This window comes from Lagenorhynchus albirostris, chromosome 10 (genome assembly GCF_949774975.1).
Source record: "Lagenorhynchus albirostris chromosome 10, mLagAlb1.1, whole genome shotgun sequence".
Lineage (NCBI taxonomy): Eukaryota > Metazoa > Chordata > Mammalia > Artiodactyla > Delphinidae > Lagenorhynchus > Lagenorhynchus albirostris.
In genome coordinates, this window is record NC_083104.1 from 17,967,966 (window position 1) to 17,987,511 (window position 19,546).

Genomic DNA, 19,546 nt, shown 5'->3' on the forward strand with positions numbered 1-19,546 from the left:
TGGCTTTTAAACACATTTTAAAATCGATGGGATTGGCTACGAGAGGCTCTAATAGTAAAAACATTCTAGATACGGGCTTGGGTTCTGTGTGTATTGCTTCGCCAATGGCAACCCAAAGAATCATAACAATAAGCATGTTTATCTCCTGAGTCATGGCCAATTCTCTCTCTCTCCTTTCCAGGGATAAAAGTGACACACTTTTTTTTTTTTTCAAATATAGTTAGTTCTGGTTTATAGAAAATGATCCCAATGAATATAAACAAAGAAAAACCTTTCAATGTGATGGATATCACTGGATTTCAGGTCAAAGAGCTCATGTTTGATAAAGTACCTGGATAAAGTATGCAAGATCAAGGGCAGACCATACAAAGAACAATCCAGGAATTCCCTAATACTCACTGATCCAAAGTTAGGAAGCTCCGTTATTTACTTGCTACTGCTCAGACCCAAGATTCAGAACAACTTCCTAATTATTTTATAATATCCTTGTACTCAGTGGACCTGAGACGGGCAGTGTGACGCCATTAAACTCAGCTGGTTTTCAGCCCTGATTAAAGACAAGGGGCTCGCATCTAAGGGCAGAGCTGCTTGCGACCGTCTTTGAGTGTTATTTACTCACTGATCACGTCCTCAAATAATCTGCAACAGGCTAAGAGGATTTCTGCGGAGGCAACTATGCAAATGTTTTGAACTCCTCAGTTTGGGAATATGGACAGATAGGCTCATGGAAGAGAGTTTAAGCCACACAACACAGAGGAAAAAATGCAATATTTAAAGGGCAGAAATAATGCAGGAGAGAGAGACGCATTTGGGGAAACGTGCCCAGCTCTCTAGAATCCCCCCTCCTCTGGGACCTTCCCCTCACCCCCAAATACCTGGGGCCAGAGTTGGAGTGGCCTGGGTTTGCGCCCCTGCTCTGGCACTCATTGGCTATACCACAAATTATTTAACTCTCTTTCCCTTGGTACCTTTGTCTATAATACGGGGATTCTATTCTCAGGGTTGTTGCGAGGATTAAATAAGAAAATGCTCAGAAGAGCACCTGACACTCAGTAAATAATCAATGTCAGCCATGATTCCTTAGCTCCACGCTCCTGGCCTAGGGGACCCACACTGCCAACATGTGATTTCTCCCCCAGGAATTTGGAACTGGGATGAAGTTAGTCTTTCCATATGGCTGGACGTGGAGCATGAAACCTTGGTACTTTGCTTTGAGCACAGAATGAGAACCTTCAAAGAGAGGAATACACAGTCTCACCAGGAGAAGGAAAGTCCAACCTGGGTCCCTCTTCCTTTTGCCTCTCCTGCTTTAGGTCCTGGGCCCAGCCTGCTGGCCTTTCTGCCCTAGGTTTCTACAGGACACCAGTTTGCTTATTAAAAAAAAAGTACCCTTTGTGCTTAGACTAGCTCCAGGGACCTTTTATTTGTAGCCAAGAGTCCTACTCAGTATAACTACACCTAGAAAAAAAGATGAAATCCGCTTTAGAAGAAAAAGGAGGGGCAGACTTTCAAATCCCCGTTGATCCCTGTTGCTATCAAAGTGAAATGGATTAAAACATGCCACAAACGAACAGCCAACACATCCCCTTCATCAAATGAATTCGTATTGGGACCCTTTGCCAGAAATGCACCCCGTTCCATATCAATCTGCTCGCTTTCTTTTCCAGGATTTGCTACTTTTTGATCCAAGGGCATGTGAGGTTAGGTTCCATTTCAGAATTTTGTTAAAAAACAAAAAAAAGGTACATACACAGAAGTCTGTATAAACAGGATTCTCTAGTGCAGGATTTTTAAAGACACAGGAGAGGCCTGAGGAGGTTGGGGTGAAGAGTGCTTTTTTTCCCTAGAGATCTTTCTCAAAGAGAAAACATGCTTTTGGTTTTAATACCATTAAATAAGGTTGTAGCAAAGATGAAAGAAAAGAAGGAAGGAAAAGAAGGAAAATTTGCAAAGATGAAAGAAAAGGAGGAAAATTTTTAGCTTTAGGTGTCAATACAAAAACACAGACCAGAAATTTACATCTCCTTTCCTTCCCCAACTACCCAAACACTGACTTAACAATATAAGAGGAATTTCTTTAGCCCTAGGTGAAAAGAAAGAGGGATGTGGGAATCCAAGTCCTTCTTCCAGACCCTTTTAACCCTGAACAAGTCACTTTATTGTAAGGATCCCAAGAATCAATTCCCTTCAATCTAGCAATTGTTCAGGCTACGGCAGGCCTTGTGCCTAGATTATAATGTTTTCATTTAGTTCTGTGCCACCCACTGATTTTGCCTGTACTTCTTGGAAGAATGGCGTGGCAAAACCTAAAAGATATTCTTGAAGAACGGAGCCCAGTGTTGGGGGTTTCAACATTTGGCCTTTTGTGTCAGCAGCGCAAGGACCGCCCGCGTGAGACCCCGGGGAGGGGGTGGGGTGGGCGATGAAAAGGCACCCTTTGCAGGGGACACAGGCACAATTCAGGCTTCGCCAATACAGCCCAGGCTGGAATGTGCTCTGTGGGGCGAGGTGGGCGGAATCCTCCGAGAACTGCATTCTTGAAAGAGAACCTACCTGGGTTGAAATAAAAAATAATATTTAATAAGTCCTGGTCTCCCCACGTGATGGCATTCTTGTACTTCTGGTACAGAGGGTATAGCATGTCCTCCCAAGCCAAGCCTGTTGGAATCATGCTGTTCTGGAAAAGAGAAAACCATCAGAGTGGCTAAAGCACGGCAAATACATCTCACCCGCTGAGAATCAATGTACAGGGACGGGTTCTCCCCTTCACCGCCCCGCTCCCCAGAATGAAAATGAAATCAGCAGAGGAGGGGACCTGTTGGCCTCAAGGCATAGGACAAAGCAGAACTAGGGCTGACGATTACAGGTGTACACATGGATGGTAGATGGACCAGAAACGGGCAGTTGGGCCTATGGCTTCTGCTCAGAAAATCACGCCCCATGTGGCGGAGGCATAAATCAGGAGCTTGGGATGAACATACACACACTAGTGTATATAAGATAGATAACCCACAAAGACCTACTGCAGACCACAGGGAACTCTACTCAGTATTCTGTTAATGGCCTGTATGGGAAAAGAATCTGAAAAAGAGTGGATATACATATATGTATAACTGATTCACTTTGCTGTACATCTGAAACTAACACAACATAGTAAATCAGCTACACTCCAAAAAATTTTTTTTTAAAAATTATTTACTTTTAAGACAAAAGCAACATATTCAGACTAAATATTCAACCAGCACACAAAGATGTAAAAAGTAAAAATATTTTTCCTCCTGCCTCCTGCAATTCCCATTCCCACTTTCCCTAGATGTATCCACAATTAATGAACCATCTCTTAGATATTCTTCTGGAAGTTTCTAAGGCATAAAAGGGATCACCTCTATGGCATCATGCTCTGTTGCATTTTAATTTTTTCACTTAATATTTTTTACAGCTCTTATCTCACTTATAGATTTGATCTAATTCTTTTCAATAGGAGGATAATTTTTTTGACTTGTTCTCTACTGATGTTCACTTAGGTTCTTCCAGTTTTTTGCTAGGATAAAAGACAAGGCCATGAACAGCCTTGTAAGTTTATCTCTGTACATTTACATAAATATATCCCTAGGGTAACTCCAAAAAGTTTTCCAGGGTTTTTGAAGCCTGGGATACACAGAGTGTTTAAACATGGAATTCAGAAATGCAACATAATATTCCCCAATAGTAACTCTGCTGAACAGTTTAAATTCCATAATCACCTGGAATTCTCCTAAACCAACAAATATTCCATAACTCTCCAAATACTTTTCTCTTCCCTGGCTTCTTCCATTCTCACCTGCAAGCCAGCTACTTCCAAAATCAATACACTGACACTCCTGGAACGTCACCGTTGAGGAGACAAAATCCCGACATTTAAACAAGGAAATATAACATACTTCCTTACCTTGAACTGAGCACTTCTTATTCGAGTTAAGTTCATCAGCATGACTCCTGAGTTAACCCCCGCAGAGCCATAGAAAGGGTGCCGAGCAAAGCGGCTGTACCAGCCGATCTTGGGGATTTCATGCTCGGGGGCCATGGCCGCAAGCTGCGTGGAATTAAATTGCCTCAGAAGCTTCCAGATGTCATCAACAGGTCTCAGAAAGAGAACATCGGTGTCCACGTAGAGAAGGGAGTCCACATCCTTTAAAATCACCTTTGTGTGTATTGGGTGAGGAGGGAGAAAACAAGAAACAAAGGAAGCGGCCTGATAAGTCAACACTGCCAATGATTTTGTTGATTAATGTTAATGCTAGAAAGGGTCCCACTCTTAGCTTCCATTCCTCCCTTCTCCTTAGACTTCAGGGATAAGGGTCAGTCAAAGGGTAGAGACTCAAAGGAAGATCCATCTTGATCCAGATTGGTCCAATTCCAGGATCCTGGATTACATCTGGTAAGGGCTGAACGTCGCAAGGAATGAAAACATTAGCAAATGACTGTGGCTTTCTTCTCCTCCATCCTCCAATAAGGCCATCTGTCTTTCTCAGTTTTTTCTTGGAAAAGCTAGGGCTAGCATTAGACTACTTGAAGTGGACAATCCGTAGATTGGCTCATGCCAAGCTTTAGGGTAAATACTCTGTTTCTGGATCCATTTCTTTTAGTGTTGATGGACATGGCTCTGCATCTTTTTGAAATAGTATTTTCAGCTAAGATTTAGACTTGGAAACAGGCAAAACAAGTCATTGGCCAGCTTTGTCTGCAAGGATTGGCGAACGTCTTTTTCTAAAGGGCCAGAGAGTAAATATTTTAGGCTCTGTTGTAGCTACTAAACTGCTGTTAGCATAAAAGCAGCCAAGGACAATATATAAACAAATGAGCATGGGTGTTTCCAATAGAACTATTTAGAGACAATAAAACTGGAACTTCGTTTAATCTTCAGATGTCACAAAGCCGCCTTCTTTTGATTTTTTTTCAACCATCTGAAATGTAAAAGCCATTCTTGACTCAAAGGCTGTGGTCTGTCAACCTCTGTTGTAGATCGTTCAAGTCAGCCACCTTAAGTAAATAAGTTTTGCTATGCTAGATGCTTAGTCTACCAGAATTTTGCCCTGGGGTTTGAGACTTTAAAGTCATAGTTAGTAATAGAGTTCTTTGCCTTGTTTTGCCATTGTTCCCCCAATTTAGAGGTAGCTTAACCAAAGAAGGATCATCCTCCTAAAACTACAACAACACTTGTTATGGACTGAATATGTCTTTACAAAATGCATATGTTGAAGCCCTAACTCCCCAATGTGAGGGTATTTGGAGATGGGGTCTTTGGAAAGTAATTAGGGTTAGATGAGGTCCTGACGGTGGAACCCTCAAGATGGGATTCATGTCCTCATTAAAAGAGACACCAGACAGCTTGCTCTCTTTCTCTCTCTCTCTCTCTCTGCTACATTAGAACATAGTGAGAAGGCAGCAGTCTGCATGCCAGGGAGAGTGTCCTCACCAGAACCCAACCATGTCAGCACCAATCTCAGACTTCTAGCCTCCAGAACTATAAGAAAATAAATTTCTGTGGTTTAAGCCATCCAGTTACGGTATTTCGTTATGGCAAGTTAAGACACCACTCCATTGAGATCCTAATATTTGAAACTGATGAACACGGGCACTGCATGGTACAGGCATCATGGAGATTTCAGTCTTGAATAATTTCAAAACTTACATGATTAACTGCAGGATTTATCTTTCCTTCCTCATCTACTAGAGGAATAGAATTGACAAATCAATAAAATGAAATAAAAAAAATAATGATCATCTACCATGTCATAAAAGAAGACATCCGTCTTAACAGTTTAAAGATCCTAATTCCAGAATTAGGATGAATTCTTTAAAATGAATACACAAACTTAAACAAACATCTACCACACTATACTTATTTTTTCTTATTTAACCATGGACAGGTAAAAACTTTGCCACAGATTAGCACTAGCCTGCTGAGTTGTTTTTTTTTTTAAATCACAACTCCAGAGTACTGTGGAAGAAGGGCAAACTCTCTACAAAAGTAATAATAAATTATACAATCATGATACAAGTTACTTATCACATGTAAATACAATTTTGATGTTCAAGACCACCCAAAGAACTCAACATCCTGCCAATCCTATTTTACTGGGAAGGAAAACTAATGCACAGAAAAGTGTTCTGTCCAAGTTAATGTGTCAAATAATGCTAACAATTGCTGGATTTGGAGCTAATAAAGTTGCAACACAGTAAGGTCAATTTCTAGAATGTGTTTAAGGAAATGAGAGACTGCACAGTGTTTCACTAAAAAGCTAATTTAGAATTAGAGAATCAGAGGACGAGAAAGCTATTTCAACCCATGTGAAAGAGAACAGATTTCTCTTTATGGCTGATTATCTAATAAGGCCTAAATAAAACTGTATTAATATTAATGTTTTAATCAATTAAGGGTTATGCAGACATCTAGTCCCTAAATTCAAGCTCACTGACTTGATTCATTTTTTTCTCAGTCTTAAATCAATACTATTGTTAAAGTTATCATCACTTTCTTCAATAAAATAAAAGTGTTACCATCTTTCATCAAAACAAAAAAGAAAACAAAAAGACTTGAAAAAAGGTTTGGAAAAGGAAAACTAAAAAACCCTTCAGGATGGAGGTATTCCATCGTGAAATAATAAGCAAGATAAATATATTGATTATACAGTCTAGAAGCTGGTTAAAAATAAAGCAGGGAGAGGGGCGGGGGTCCCACGTAGGAAGGGGCTTGCAATTTTAATTAGGGACATTGGGAAGGACTCACTGAGAAGAAAGAGGGCAAGTACAAATAGCGGAGGCTGGACCACTCTTAGAACAGCAGAGAGCCAGCGCGGCTGGACCACAGTGGGCAACGAAGAGCCAGGGATGAGGATGGAGCAGAGCGGGGGCTGAGCGGGGGCCGGTCACTTCACTTAGGGCTTTGTTTGCCTTTGAAAGAACTTGTTCTTTCACTGTCAGTGAGATGGAAGCCATTGAAGGGCTTTTACCAGAGGAGTGCCATGGTCTGACTTAGATTAAGGATCACTTTGGATGCTACACGGAGAAAAGACAATTAGGGCACACAGGGGAAGCGGGGAGACCAGTTAGGATGCTATTTTAATAATTCAAGTGAGATGCGATGGCGGCTTGGCTCAGGTGGTAACAACCCAGGGAGTGAGAAGTGGCTGAATCCATAACACAGTTTGAAATGGAGCCAACAGGATTTCTGCAACAGATTGGATGTGGAATGTGAGACTAAGAGAAAAGTCAAGGGCAACTCCATGGATTTTAACCTGAGCAACAGGTATGATGGAATCGCCTTTAACTGAGATTGCACCTGATGTGTGTCACTCCCGAAGTACCTGCCTGGCCCTGGCACATATGTACTGGAGTTGGCAGATGCTAAAGCCTCGCTCCCTCCCTCCTCCTCTGCATCTGCCCTTCCTGAAATATAAAGAAAATCGTAGTGGTCCTAGGAAGGGATGCATTGATGGCGGATTTCTGGGGTGATGGTCGTTTCTCTAGTTCTTGACCACAGTCGTGGTTACAGAGGTGTGAGTGTGGTAAATTAAGCATAAAGTGTTTTGGTGGGCTCTTTGTGGTAGGTAGATCATATTTCAAAACTGACACACAAAAGTAGCCCTAATGGTACATCTCAGAGACGGAATGGAAGATAGTCCTTAGGAATACTGAGTCTGGCATTCCTGAGTTCAAATCCTGGCATCATGTGCCCTGTGACTCTGGACAAGTTCCTCAGTTCCCCATGCATAAAAAGTGGAAAGCAAGACCTCCACCACGTCCCCTGTCTTTGGGTTGTCACTAACATCCAGTGAAATAAAACACACACAGGGAACTCGGTACAGTGGCTGGTACGTAGTAAGTACTCAGTAAATAGCGGTGTTGCTACTATAAGAAGTCTCCGTGTTTTTTTCTTTTAAATCTCACGTGTAATTAGTTACCATGCACATCAATGCTCACAGCACTTCAAAGCATGTGTCGACCACAAAGTGTCTTTTATATAAACAAAGTTAAGCTGAGAAAAGTTGAAGTTTTCGAACATCTCTAATATCATAATCCACATATTACCTCGACTGAAAACAAGAGCACCAGGGCTTTTTACTCTTTATCTGAAAAAATAAAAGACCAGGAGAAAAACTCCACTCTTCTTATAACATTGCGTCTCTGGAGGCTAATTCTGCAGCAATTATTGGTGGTATTAATTTGAAGAGGATCACTGTGGCCACTTTATAATGGGCAGAGGAATATTTACCGAAAGGATATAAAATTAGCCATTCTAATTCCCTTATGGAAATTAGCACTAGAAATGAGGCCTCTGTTTTCTTAGAGAAGAGCAACTAGAGGACAGACAATAGCTATTTGTATACAATGCTGCTCTGGCTCCATTTACCACCCCAACCTGGGCAGCCGCCTCTGGCCACCAGCAACGAGATTATCAGGGGCCCCTGGCTCTCCTTCAAGTTCATTTTGCTGCAACCTTGTTCTGACTTTGACAGTACAACTTTGTGGTTGAAAGTTCGGGGTTTGAAATCTAAGCATTTGTGTTTGGATTCTGTTTCTACTACAAACTGCGGTCTTGGGCAAGCTGCTTTAAGCCTTCTAAGCCTTAGTTTCCTTATCTTTTTTTTGGCCGTGCTGTGCGGCATGCAGAATCTTAGTTCCCCGACCAGGGATCGAACGCGTGCCACCTGCAGTGGAAGCACGGCGTCTTAACCACTGGACCACCAGGGAACTCCCTGTTTCCTCATCTTGTAGATGGGATTGGTCACTCACTTCAGAGTGCTTCCGGGATGATTAAAAGAGGTAATGCATGTGAAGCCCCTGACATACACACAGTAAGGACTCAGTAAATGCTATGTGACATTCTTATGGGCTCACTCTCAGGACGGCTAGTTCCTTCATCCATAGCCCAGTAACTGGCTGCAGTAGTGGTGGTAGTAGAAGAATGAGGCATGTGCTCTGTTCTCAAAGAGCTTTAGTGGGGGAGACAGATAAGAGGCAAAGCAAAATAAGATGTGGCTAATGGTAGGAGTAGCACAGAAGCACTTGGCAGGGCTACTAAACCATTCTGGATTGAAAAAAAGGACAGAAGTGACAACTAAGCTGAGAGATAGGCAAGTGAAGAGCAGGGCAAAGAGTACTGAAGATAGGGCTTCCCTGGTGGCACAGTGGTTGAGAGTCCGCCTGCCGATGCGGGGGACGCAGGTTCGTGCCCCAGTCCGGGAAGATCCCACATGCCGCGGAGCGGCTGGGCCCGTGAGCCATGGCCGCTGAGCCTGCGCGTCCGGAGCCTGTGCTCCGCAACGGGAGAGGCCACAACAGTGAGAGGCCCGCGTACCGCTAAAAAAAAAAACCAAAACACAGTACTGAAGATAAATAGAACAGCATGTGAAAAGGCCCAGAGACCAGGAGGGAGCAACACACCAGGGAGGATAGCAAATTGGTTGGCGGGGCTGGAGCTTACAGTGGGAGAGCCAGGAGCCAGGAGTGGGGAGAGATTAGGCTGTCTAAGTGGGCAGGGGCCCAATCAGGAGCTATGCTGACAAATTTGGACGTGATCCTAAGAGCCATGGGGAGATGTGAAATGACATGAACCAGAAACCTTGAGGTCTGATGTTTCCTCTCCTATCCCCATTGCCCACATCCAATCCTCAGCAAGTCCCATATGCTCTTCCTCCAAAATACATCTGAATCTGCCCATTTCTCTCCCTTTCCACTGCCTTACCCTGAGTTCAAGGCAACATTACAGCTCCCCTAGAATTCCGGAAGGGTCCATTCACTGGCCTCCCTGTGTACACACTTTCCCCTTCAATCTCTTCCTCACAGAGCGGCCAGAGGGATTTTTAATCTCCAGTGTCATTTCTTCTTTGACCCATGGGTTATTTACAAGGGTGGTTGTTTAATTTCCAAATATTTGGGATTTTCCAGATATCTTTTTATTATTCATTTCTAATCTAATTTCCTTGTAGTCAGGGAGCACACTCTGCATGATTTCAATCCTCTCAAATTCACTGAGACTTGTTTTATGGCCCACATATGGTGTATCCTGGTGAATGCTGAAGGTTTATTATTCTGCAGTTGTTGGGTGGAGCATTCTGTAAATTCTGTAGCTGCCAATTAGGTCAGTTGGTTGATAGTGTTGTCAAGCATTTCTAGGTGCTAACTGATTTTCTGTTTGCTTATTATAACCACAGGAGCTCTATGGAGTTTTATCTTCAGACACAAAGAAAGAGGGGAGAAATAGGAAGTTACTGCAAATTCATTAACATCAACAGATATGATTTGGGAGAGTTCCCTGGTGGCCTAGTGTTTAGGATTCCGGACTTTCACTGCCATGGCCTGGGTTCAATCCCTGGGTGGGGAACTGAGATCCCACAAGCCACGTGGCACGGGCAAAAACAAACAAACACACAAAAAACAGATATGATTTGCGAGCCATCATTTATTTTCACACTAACAGACAATTATCAAAAGAGGAGTGTTGAAGTCTCTCGCTCTGATTGTGGATTTGTCTATTTCTCTAAGCAAGGTTTTGCTTTGTAGATTTGGAAGCTCTGTTGTTAGGTGCATACTCATTTAGGGTAGATACACCTTCCTGATGGACTGAGCCTGATTGTTATGAAAGATCCAGAGGGCTTCTTAAAAAACCTTACATTAGAGGATGTCACTTTCATCTTTAAACCCCTTCAAGACTTTTCACTGTGCTTTCATTACACATGAACCATGGTCCCTAAAAGGCTCTGCAGGATGGACACACTCTGTCCCTACAGGGGACCGAGTTCCTATCAGTGGTGATCTTTCACCTCCTAGCACAACTTTTCAATTTGGCTCAGTTACTGTCAAAATCAACAGAGGGTGAGGAGGAAAATGGACTTAATGGGAAGTTAACGAGCTCCTACTTCTCTTCTTGCCTACAGCCAGGGTTTCCTCTGTGGGAGATGCTCTTAAGTCTTTCTTTAGATAGAAAGTAACACAGTTAGTTTCCCCCTTTCGGAAAGAAAACATAAAGTAGAAACTATCTCATTTAACAATGGAATCATCTTTTGGAATGTTCCTTCTCACTTCATTCCGGAAATTCAATGCACCCAAGGTAAAGAAGATACTGTACTCAAATTTGCTGAAAAACACTATCAATTATGAAATACTTGTGCAGCCCTGATGCTTTATTCAGTTTCATTGTTTGTGTGTTCTCCTTTTAGATAATTGCCTAAAGTATCAAAACTGTGATTAGGGTGAAAATTAATGATGTCCCCAAATTGTATCTGTTGATGTAAATCAATTAGCAGTAACTTCACATTTCTCCCCCTTTCCTTGGGTCTGAGATTAAGCTCTAGGGAGCTCCTGTGATTTAGGATAAGCATCTTCCCCAGCCTCTGCCTCCCGGATGTGAGGCAGAGCTTTCCAGTTACCATTCTCGAATGGCCAGCTCTAACTCACGCTGTAGGTCTGAGCTCAGGTGTGACCTCCTCAGAAAGGCTTACCCAAGAGCCTCCTTCCTCTCTGCCTCCAGGCTCCCCATCACACCACTCTACGTACCTCTGTCTGCAACCAGTGGCCTTTTGTTAAATTATTTTCTCGTCTGTTGCTTGCCTCCTCCAATAACAATAGAAGTTCCATGAAGACAGGGACCTTCTGGGTCTAGTTAACTCCTAAAAGTTTATGTGCCTAACGCAATGCCTAATAGCTATATTAGGCATCCAATAAATATTTACACAAAGTAAGGAATTCAACTGCTGAACTGTCTCAGAAACATTGTAACTTTAAGTATGTTTCAAGGCTGATTGCAGAAGAAAGGACAGGTCCTGAGAAATAAGAAGGTCTGTGAAGAGTTGAAGAATAGAAGACCTAAGTTCCTGAAGAGAAAACTAACATAACACCTACCATGCTGAATATCATTCTTTTGCAGGTGTGGTCCAGTGCGTCACCCTTCAGGCCCCTGTTGATGGTACAGCTAAGTCACTTCGTATGTATATCATCCCATTTCCTTACCTCGCTAGCATTTTTTTTTAACATCTTTATTGGAGTATAATTCCTTTACAATGGTGTGTTAATTTCTGCTTTATAACAAAGTGAATCAGTTATACCTATGTTCCCATATCTCTTCCCTCTTGCGTCTCATTCCACCCCTTTAGGTGGTCACAAACCACCGAGCTGATCTCCCTGTGCTATGCGGCTGCTTCCCACTAGCCATCTCTTTTACGTTTGGTAGTGTATATATGTTCACGCCACTCTCTCACTTTGTCACGGCTTTACCCTTCCCCCTCCCTGTATCCTCAAGTCCATGCTTTAGTAGGTCTGTGTCTTTATTCCCATCTTACCCCTAGATTCTTCATGACCTTTTTTTTTTTCTTAGATTCCATATATATGTGTTAGCATACGGTATTTGTTTTTCTCTTTCTTACTTCACTCTGTATGACAGTCTCTAGGTCCATCCACCTCACTACAAATAACTCAATAACGTTTCTTTTTATGGTTGAGTAATATTCCATTGTGTATATGTGCCACATCTTCTTTATCCCTTCATCTGCCGATGAACACTTAGGTTCCTCACTAGCATTTTTAAAAGACCCTAAAAGCTAAAGGAATGGAAAGGGAGCTGCAGGAGGCAAAGGACAGAACAGAAGCAAAGACAAAAACGCCATTTAGATTCAAGTAGGACTGAGTTCCAGAGGAGGGAATCTTTGTTAAATGATGTTAGTGATAATTAGGAGAAGGAAAAAATATTCAAAGAGGGTTAAAGCAGGAAGTGGAAACAGAGAGGAGGAAAGGACAAGTTTCAAGAGGAAGTAACAAAGAAACACGTATTTTTTTGTTTGTTTTCTTACCAAGGGGAAACATCTCCTACATTTATGAAAAATAGAGAGTTGAATATAACTAAAATAGCAACAATTTATCCGTACGGTCTGAAAGCCACAGTCTCCATATACACTAAGTCAGGTCATGACTAAAGAAACGAAGGTCTCCACGGAAAGGCCCAAGAAATGCAGCCACTGTTTCAGTCTGGGAAGACGAAGAAGCTCTGGAGATGGATGGCGGTAGTGGTTTGCCCAACAATGTACTGAATGCCACTGACCTGTACACTTAAAAATGATTAATTAAAACATTTTATGTTATGCATATCTTACCACAATAAAAATGGGAAAAAACGAAATACAGATACCACTCTTAACCTTTTTTCAATTCAAATAAAGTTGGCTTTAAACAATGTACTCAATGGTGTTTACTCACCTATTTCTACCTTTGTGAATTCTAATTTCCCTAAACAAAATGTATTCTAGGAGTTATTCTTTTTAGGAGTTATTCTTTTTTTCTTTTTTTTTTTTTTACGGTACGTGGGCCTCTCACTGTTGCGGCCTCTCCCGTTGCGGAGCACAGGCTCCGGACGCACAGGCTCAGTGGCCATGGCTCACGGGCCCAGCCGCTCCGCGGCATGTGGGATCTTCCCGGACCGGGGCACGAACCCGTATCCCCTGCATCGGCAGGTGGACTCTCAACCACTGCGCCACCAGGGAAGCCCTCCAGAAGTTATTCTAAGATGATCTTTAATTTCCACAATTCTATCAGGTTCCTGTCCTTTATATTTTCTTCTTTTCCTGTTTTGAAGAGTAATTCGTTCCTAGAGCACACACCTCTCCAGGTGAGATGTCCTTCAAAGCTGACCGAGAGCCCACCTTTGCCAATGAAGGAGCCTGGGCAACGTCCCCTGCCACCTGCCTCCTCTCTCTAACAGAGAACTTTCCCCTAAGGGGGTAGATTCCGGGGAAAATTTTTTGGGTCCCGTGCCCCTTCTCATTCTACAGAAAGATAAATTGAATGGGATAGAATTTCTCAAGCTTCTTGGACTTTCTCCTCTGGGACCAAAATTCCCAAGTCTCCAAATCAAAATCAGAACAAAAAGGAAATTCTACGTTTCAATACATATTTGCAAACTGATCAAAATAAATTCCCTTTTCCTCTACCATCATGTCACATTCCTTTTCGAAAAACGCACACTGGACCTATCTTGAAGCTATTACAGAGAAAATAATTATTGACGAAAGGGAGAAAGTCAGGTAATAACAGACATGTCCACTGATGGCTGGGTAACCTCTCAGAGATCCTCTAGTAAACAGAGTGGAAATCTGAAAGACGCAAAAATCATGGTAATTTCATCCTCATTTCATCCTCACGACAACCTAATGGGGTAGTACTATTATGACCCCCATTTTATAGATGAGGAGACTGAGACAGAGAGAGGTTAAGTTCCTTTCCCAAGGTCACACAGCTATAGAAAATATTCAATCGGTAGATATTTTTGTCAATAAAGTAACTTACAAACATAAAGGAATAATAATCCCTCTGTTTTTTTTAGCACGTGTTATGTGCTAAGCATCATTCCAGCCATTTCCTATACATAGTACATTGTTCCCAGTGCCTCAACAACCCTGCCAGTGTGGTATTATTACTCTCATTTAATAGATGAGCTTAACTAACTTACCTAAGGTTAGCACTAGTAAATGGCAGCACCTGGATGAAACCAGGGCTCTCTGACACCAAAGCTCTCACTCCTTGTGCTCTACCATGTTGTTTTTCATCCACCACAAAGCAGTAATTGTGCTTGTTCACAACGGGAATGATGGATGTGACTAGTGCTAGAGCAATTGTTCTTAAACCTCAGCGTACATGAGATTCATTTAAGAAGCTGGGTTGAAATGCAGATTCCTAGGCCCTACCTCCAGATTCTGAATTATTAGGTCTGATCTGGACCCCTAGAATGTGCCTGTATGTATGTATGTGTGTGTTTTTTAAATTTTGAGATCATTTCAGACTTACAGAAGAGTTGCAAAAACTCCAGAGAGCTCCCATGTACTCTTCACTGAGCTTCTCCTGTGTTAATATCTCACATAAGCGCCCAACATTTGTTAAGACTAAGAAATTAACCTTGGTACAATTCTATTAACCACAGAGTTACTCTGATTTTACCAGTTTTTCCACTAATGTCTTCTTTCTGTTCCAAAATCCAATTGGTATCTCACAGTGCCTTGAGCTGTTAGGAGTACTTTCTCTTCTCCACTCTGTGACAGTTCTTCAGTCTTTCCTTGTCTATTCATGAGCTTGACAGCTTTGAAGAATACTGCTCAGCTATTTTGTACAAAGTCTCTCAATTAGGGTGTTTTCTCAGGATTAGACTGAGAGTATGCACTGTCAGGAAAAATACTACAGATGTGAAGTGTCCTTTCTGTGTGTGCCCGTCTCTGGGTGTACATGATGTTGATATATCAATATGTTACTGGTGACGTGAGCCTTGATCCCTTGGCTGGCTAAGGTTCTGTCTAACAGTATTCTTCACAGTAAACTTACTATTTCTCCTTGGTAATTACTAAATATTGTAAAGGAGACACTTTGAAACCATGAAAATATCCTGTTTCTGGTTAAACTTACACCCCCTAATTTTAGTATTCACTGGCAGATCTTACCTGCAGTAATTAGTACTGTAGTATTCTAATGGTGATTTTCTATTTCCCTCATTTCTTTCTACATTAATTGAATTCTTCTGTAAGAAAGAGTTGTCATTTCTCCCCATCCAGTTATTTGTTCAGTTATTTATTTGTATTAGTATGGACTTATGAAAATTATTTTATTTGGGGGTTAAAATTTGATATATATTCTTTTTTTTTTTTTTTTTTTTTGCGGTACGCGGGCCTCTCACTGTTGTGGCCTCTCCCGTTGCGGAGTCGGATCTTGGCTCACGGGCCCAGCCACTCCGCGGCATGTGGGATCCTCCCGGACCGGGGCACGAATCCGTGTCCCATGCATCGGCAGGCGGACTCTCAACCACTGCGCCACTAGAGAAGCCCAGATATATATTCTTAAATAAATAATTATTTATTTTGTTGCTCAAGCTGTTTCAACTTTGGTCATTTGGAGCTCTTTCAGATTGGCTCCTGTGCGCTTTCAATATGCATGCCCTTCCTTTTTTTCCACATCCTTACCTTCTAGCACCACAAGACACTCCAGGCTCGTCTTGCACTTTCCCTGCCCTCTGTTCTAGAATCAACAAGTTCTACAAGGAGCCCTGGTTCCTATTATTGGAGGATGGAATTTAGAAACCAAGATTTGGGTGCAAGGTGTGCTCATTGCTACTGGGGTGTCACTGCTTCTAGCCTCTCTTAGTGGATCTCTAGGAAGTACATGTATGTATACTACCCAAGGTATACATACATATCTCTATCTATCTAGTTAACTACCTATCTATCTATTTAAAAAAAACATGAATTCACATTGATACCTGATCTCACGAGCCTGTATGTGCCTTTGAAAAATAATCTGTTAAAGAAACAGAAAATTTTGAGCTTAGATTATCAGGGTATTGGGCTGAGTTTTGAATTACTGGGCATGATTTTAATAAGTGAGGCTGGAGGTGGAAGAGTGGAGAGGCGTGGTCCCCAAGCAACAGTATGGAGGGGGGTAATACACACAGCGTCTCGGAAAGACAATGGCAGAGCAGCCTGGCTGGAATGGGAATTCATGATTTGGAATAATGCTGAAAAGTTAATAGGTGCACTCGGTCAGAATTCAAAGGGCCCTGAACACCAGGCTGAGGGGGTGCGAATTGATCCTACAGAGACTCTGGGAAGGCTCTGGGCTGAGAATCCACATGAGAATATCATTCAGAAACCAAAAATCCAGGAGTGGCATGCAGGAGGGAAGGGACTCAGATGGCAGGGAGACAAATAGATCAGTACCATCATCATTTTCTCTGTTATCATTGCCACATTTACTGTTTGTATTAATGTAAATATACCCAGAACCAGAACACCTGGCCAGAAAGAGGCCAGCACCTTCTGTAATTCTGGCATGCCTGTATGTATTTGCAAATGTGAACAAAAAGTTTCTATACATTATGAAAAGCTTTGATGCTCTTTTTTTTTTCTGACTGGTTTGCCATTTTAAAAAATTGTCTAAATTATACAATATACAAATTCATGCTTGTGTGTTATAAAAGTATGGACAATTTAGCAATCCACAGAATAAGAAATTCAAATTTTTCTTTTTCTGCCTATCCCCACCACACCATCACTCCATGCCCCTGCAACACTCTCTCCTCTTTCTTGCATTAACTAACCATAACGGTTCAGTGCATATCACCCCAGACAGTTTCTACACATTTATCTATATATGTGACCTTTGCAAGGCCAGGAATTCAGATCTCAACTCAACTGTTACCTCCTCAGAGAGCCCCACTCCCCATCACTCTCTAAACACTTTAATTTTCCCCCATTATTCTTATTACTACCTGAAATGAACTTCAATTGTTTTTGTCATTCTTCCCTGACTAGGATGTAAGCTCCGTGAAAGCAGGACATTTGGATAACTTGCTCACAGTCATATTTCTAGGGCCAGTCACATAGTTGGGGCTGAATAAGTATTACTGAATGAATGTTTGTGTATATGAATGTTTGTGTGTATATATACACACACACAAATGCACATACTTTTGGATTTTTTTAAATTGAGGTACAGTTGATTTACAATGTTGTGTTTTATTGGTGTACAGCACAGTGATTCAAATATATACATATATATATTCTTTTTCATATTCTTTTCCATTATAGTTTATTACAAAATATTGAATATAGTTTCCAGTGCTATATATAGTAGGATGTTGTTGTTTACCTATTTTACATATAGTAGTTTGTATCTGCTAATCCCAAACTCCTAATTTATCCCTCCCCACCCTTTTCTCCTTTGGTAACCGTAAGTTTGTTTTCTATGTCTGTGAGTCTGTCTCTGTTTTGTAAATAAGTTCATCTGTATCATTTTTTAGATTCCACATATAAGTGCTATCATATATTTGTCTTTCTCTGACTTACTTCATTTAGTATGATAATCTCTAGGTCTATCCATGTTGCTGCAAATGGCATTATTTCATTCTTTTTTTATGGCTGAGTAATATTCCATTGTATATATGTATCACATTTTCTTTATTCATTCATCTGGCAATGGACACTGAGGTTGCTTCCACGTCTTGGCTATTATAAATAGTGCTGCTATGAACATTGGGGTGCATGTATCTTTTTGAATTAGACTTTTCTCCAGTATATGCCCAGGACTGGGATTCCTGGATCATATGGTAACTCTATTTTTAGTTTTTAAGGAACCTCCCTACTGTTTTCCATAGTGGCTGCACCAATTTATGTTCCCACCAACACGTACTTTTGGATTTTTAAAAATACCAATGGATTCACTCTATACATACTTTCTAATTTTCTCTTTTGAGATATTTCCCTTTTGTTTTGGATGTGCAGAGAACAAAGAACTTTCTGTTTGATTCTACATATTCTCAAACATCCTTTATAATGTGAAAATAGTTTAAGGCAGGGGAGAGAATTATGAACACTTGAAATGTATCATTCCCATATAGTGTTTTCTTCCCTGTTCCATTGGGAACTTGTACAAAAATAAATATCCACTCTTGATTAAATAGTGACGCACCACTTAAACTGTTTTGAGATTTTTCAGGGTCACTAAATGGCTAGCTTAAAATGCAGTGGGGGCTTCCCTGGTGGTGCAGTGGTTGAGAATCCGCCTGCCAATGCAGGGGACATGGGTTCGATCCCTGGTCCGGGAAGATCCCACATGCCGCGGAGCAACTAAGCCCGTGCGCCACAACTACTGAGCCCGCATGCCACAACTACTGAAGCCCACGCGCCTAGAGCCTGTGCTCTGCAACAAGGGAAGCCACCGCAATGAGAAGCCCACACACTGCAACGAAGAGCAGCCCCCCGCTCACCGCAGCTAGAGAAAGCCCGTGCGCAGCAATGAAGACCCAACACGGCCAAAAATAAATTAATTAAATAAATAATTTTTAAAAAAATGCAGTGGCCCAGGAGAAAAATTACATCCATTTTTATTTTTGCCTCTATTGTGCCCTCTTGTGGAATGATATATAACTTACATACTCATTTTTGTGAAGTTTTAACAAAGAGCAGATTGTACCCATGTCCTGGCTACTACATTCACACATGTTCCCATCAACGCAGTAGACTCTTCTGATCAGTTTAATCTCTGATCTCCATGCAAACAAGATTCAGATTGCCTCTGAGTTGAGCAAATCAATGATGGCTTTGTTCAGGACGCTTCTCCTAAAAGTCTGGCTCGTCAAGCTTGTGTTTGGTCTTTGATTTCATCATCTCAGCTGTTGGGTCAGCTGTTTTAACTGCATGCAGGACGTTTTCCACAGGCCTTGCGTTACTGAAGGTGTCTGGTTTCTCTGGCATGCTCTGAGATAATGGCTCTCTCAGATCTTCCATCTGCTTCCATCCCTTTGGCTTGCTTCCTCCTCTTATCAGGTGTTGCAATCCCGGCCAGCAAGTACACACTATCTTCTCCTGCAGGCTGTAGACATCCTGTTAGCCCTGGCAACTGTCATTTAAAGCAGAGACCAGTTTCTTAGTCAGATGATGCCGTCCCAGAGAATATGCTGTCTGCTAGGGAGTTGCTGGAAACAGGATCACCGGGTCACAAGGAACTGTAGCTCTTCCCTCGAATTGGACTGGTTTTC

The 19,546-nt window shown here is 41.8% G+C and overlaps 1 protein-coding gene across 2 annotated transcripts in view; it reads right to left on the reverse strand.

The window, feature by feature from the left end:
• The window catches only part of LOC132526842 (glucoside xylosyltransferase 2), a 154,739-nt gene that overhangs the window by 88,131 nt on the left and 47,062 nt on the right, over window positions 1–19,546 (reverse strand). The window contains exons 4-5 of one of the 2 annotated variants that reach the window (XM_060161342.1): window positions 3,929–4,180; window positions 2,554–2,677 (exon numbers count right to left, since the gene is read on the reverse strand). The exons of the other annotated variant lie outside the window; for it this stretch is intronic. Of the exons in view, the coding sequence (XP_060017325.1) occupies window positions 2,554–2,677; window positions 3,929–4,180 (376 nt within the window). The remainder of the gene's footprint in view (window positions 1–2,553; window positions 2,678–3,928; window positions 4,181–19,546) is intronic. 2 annotated transcript variants of the gene reach the window in all.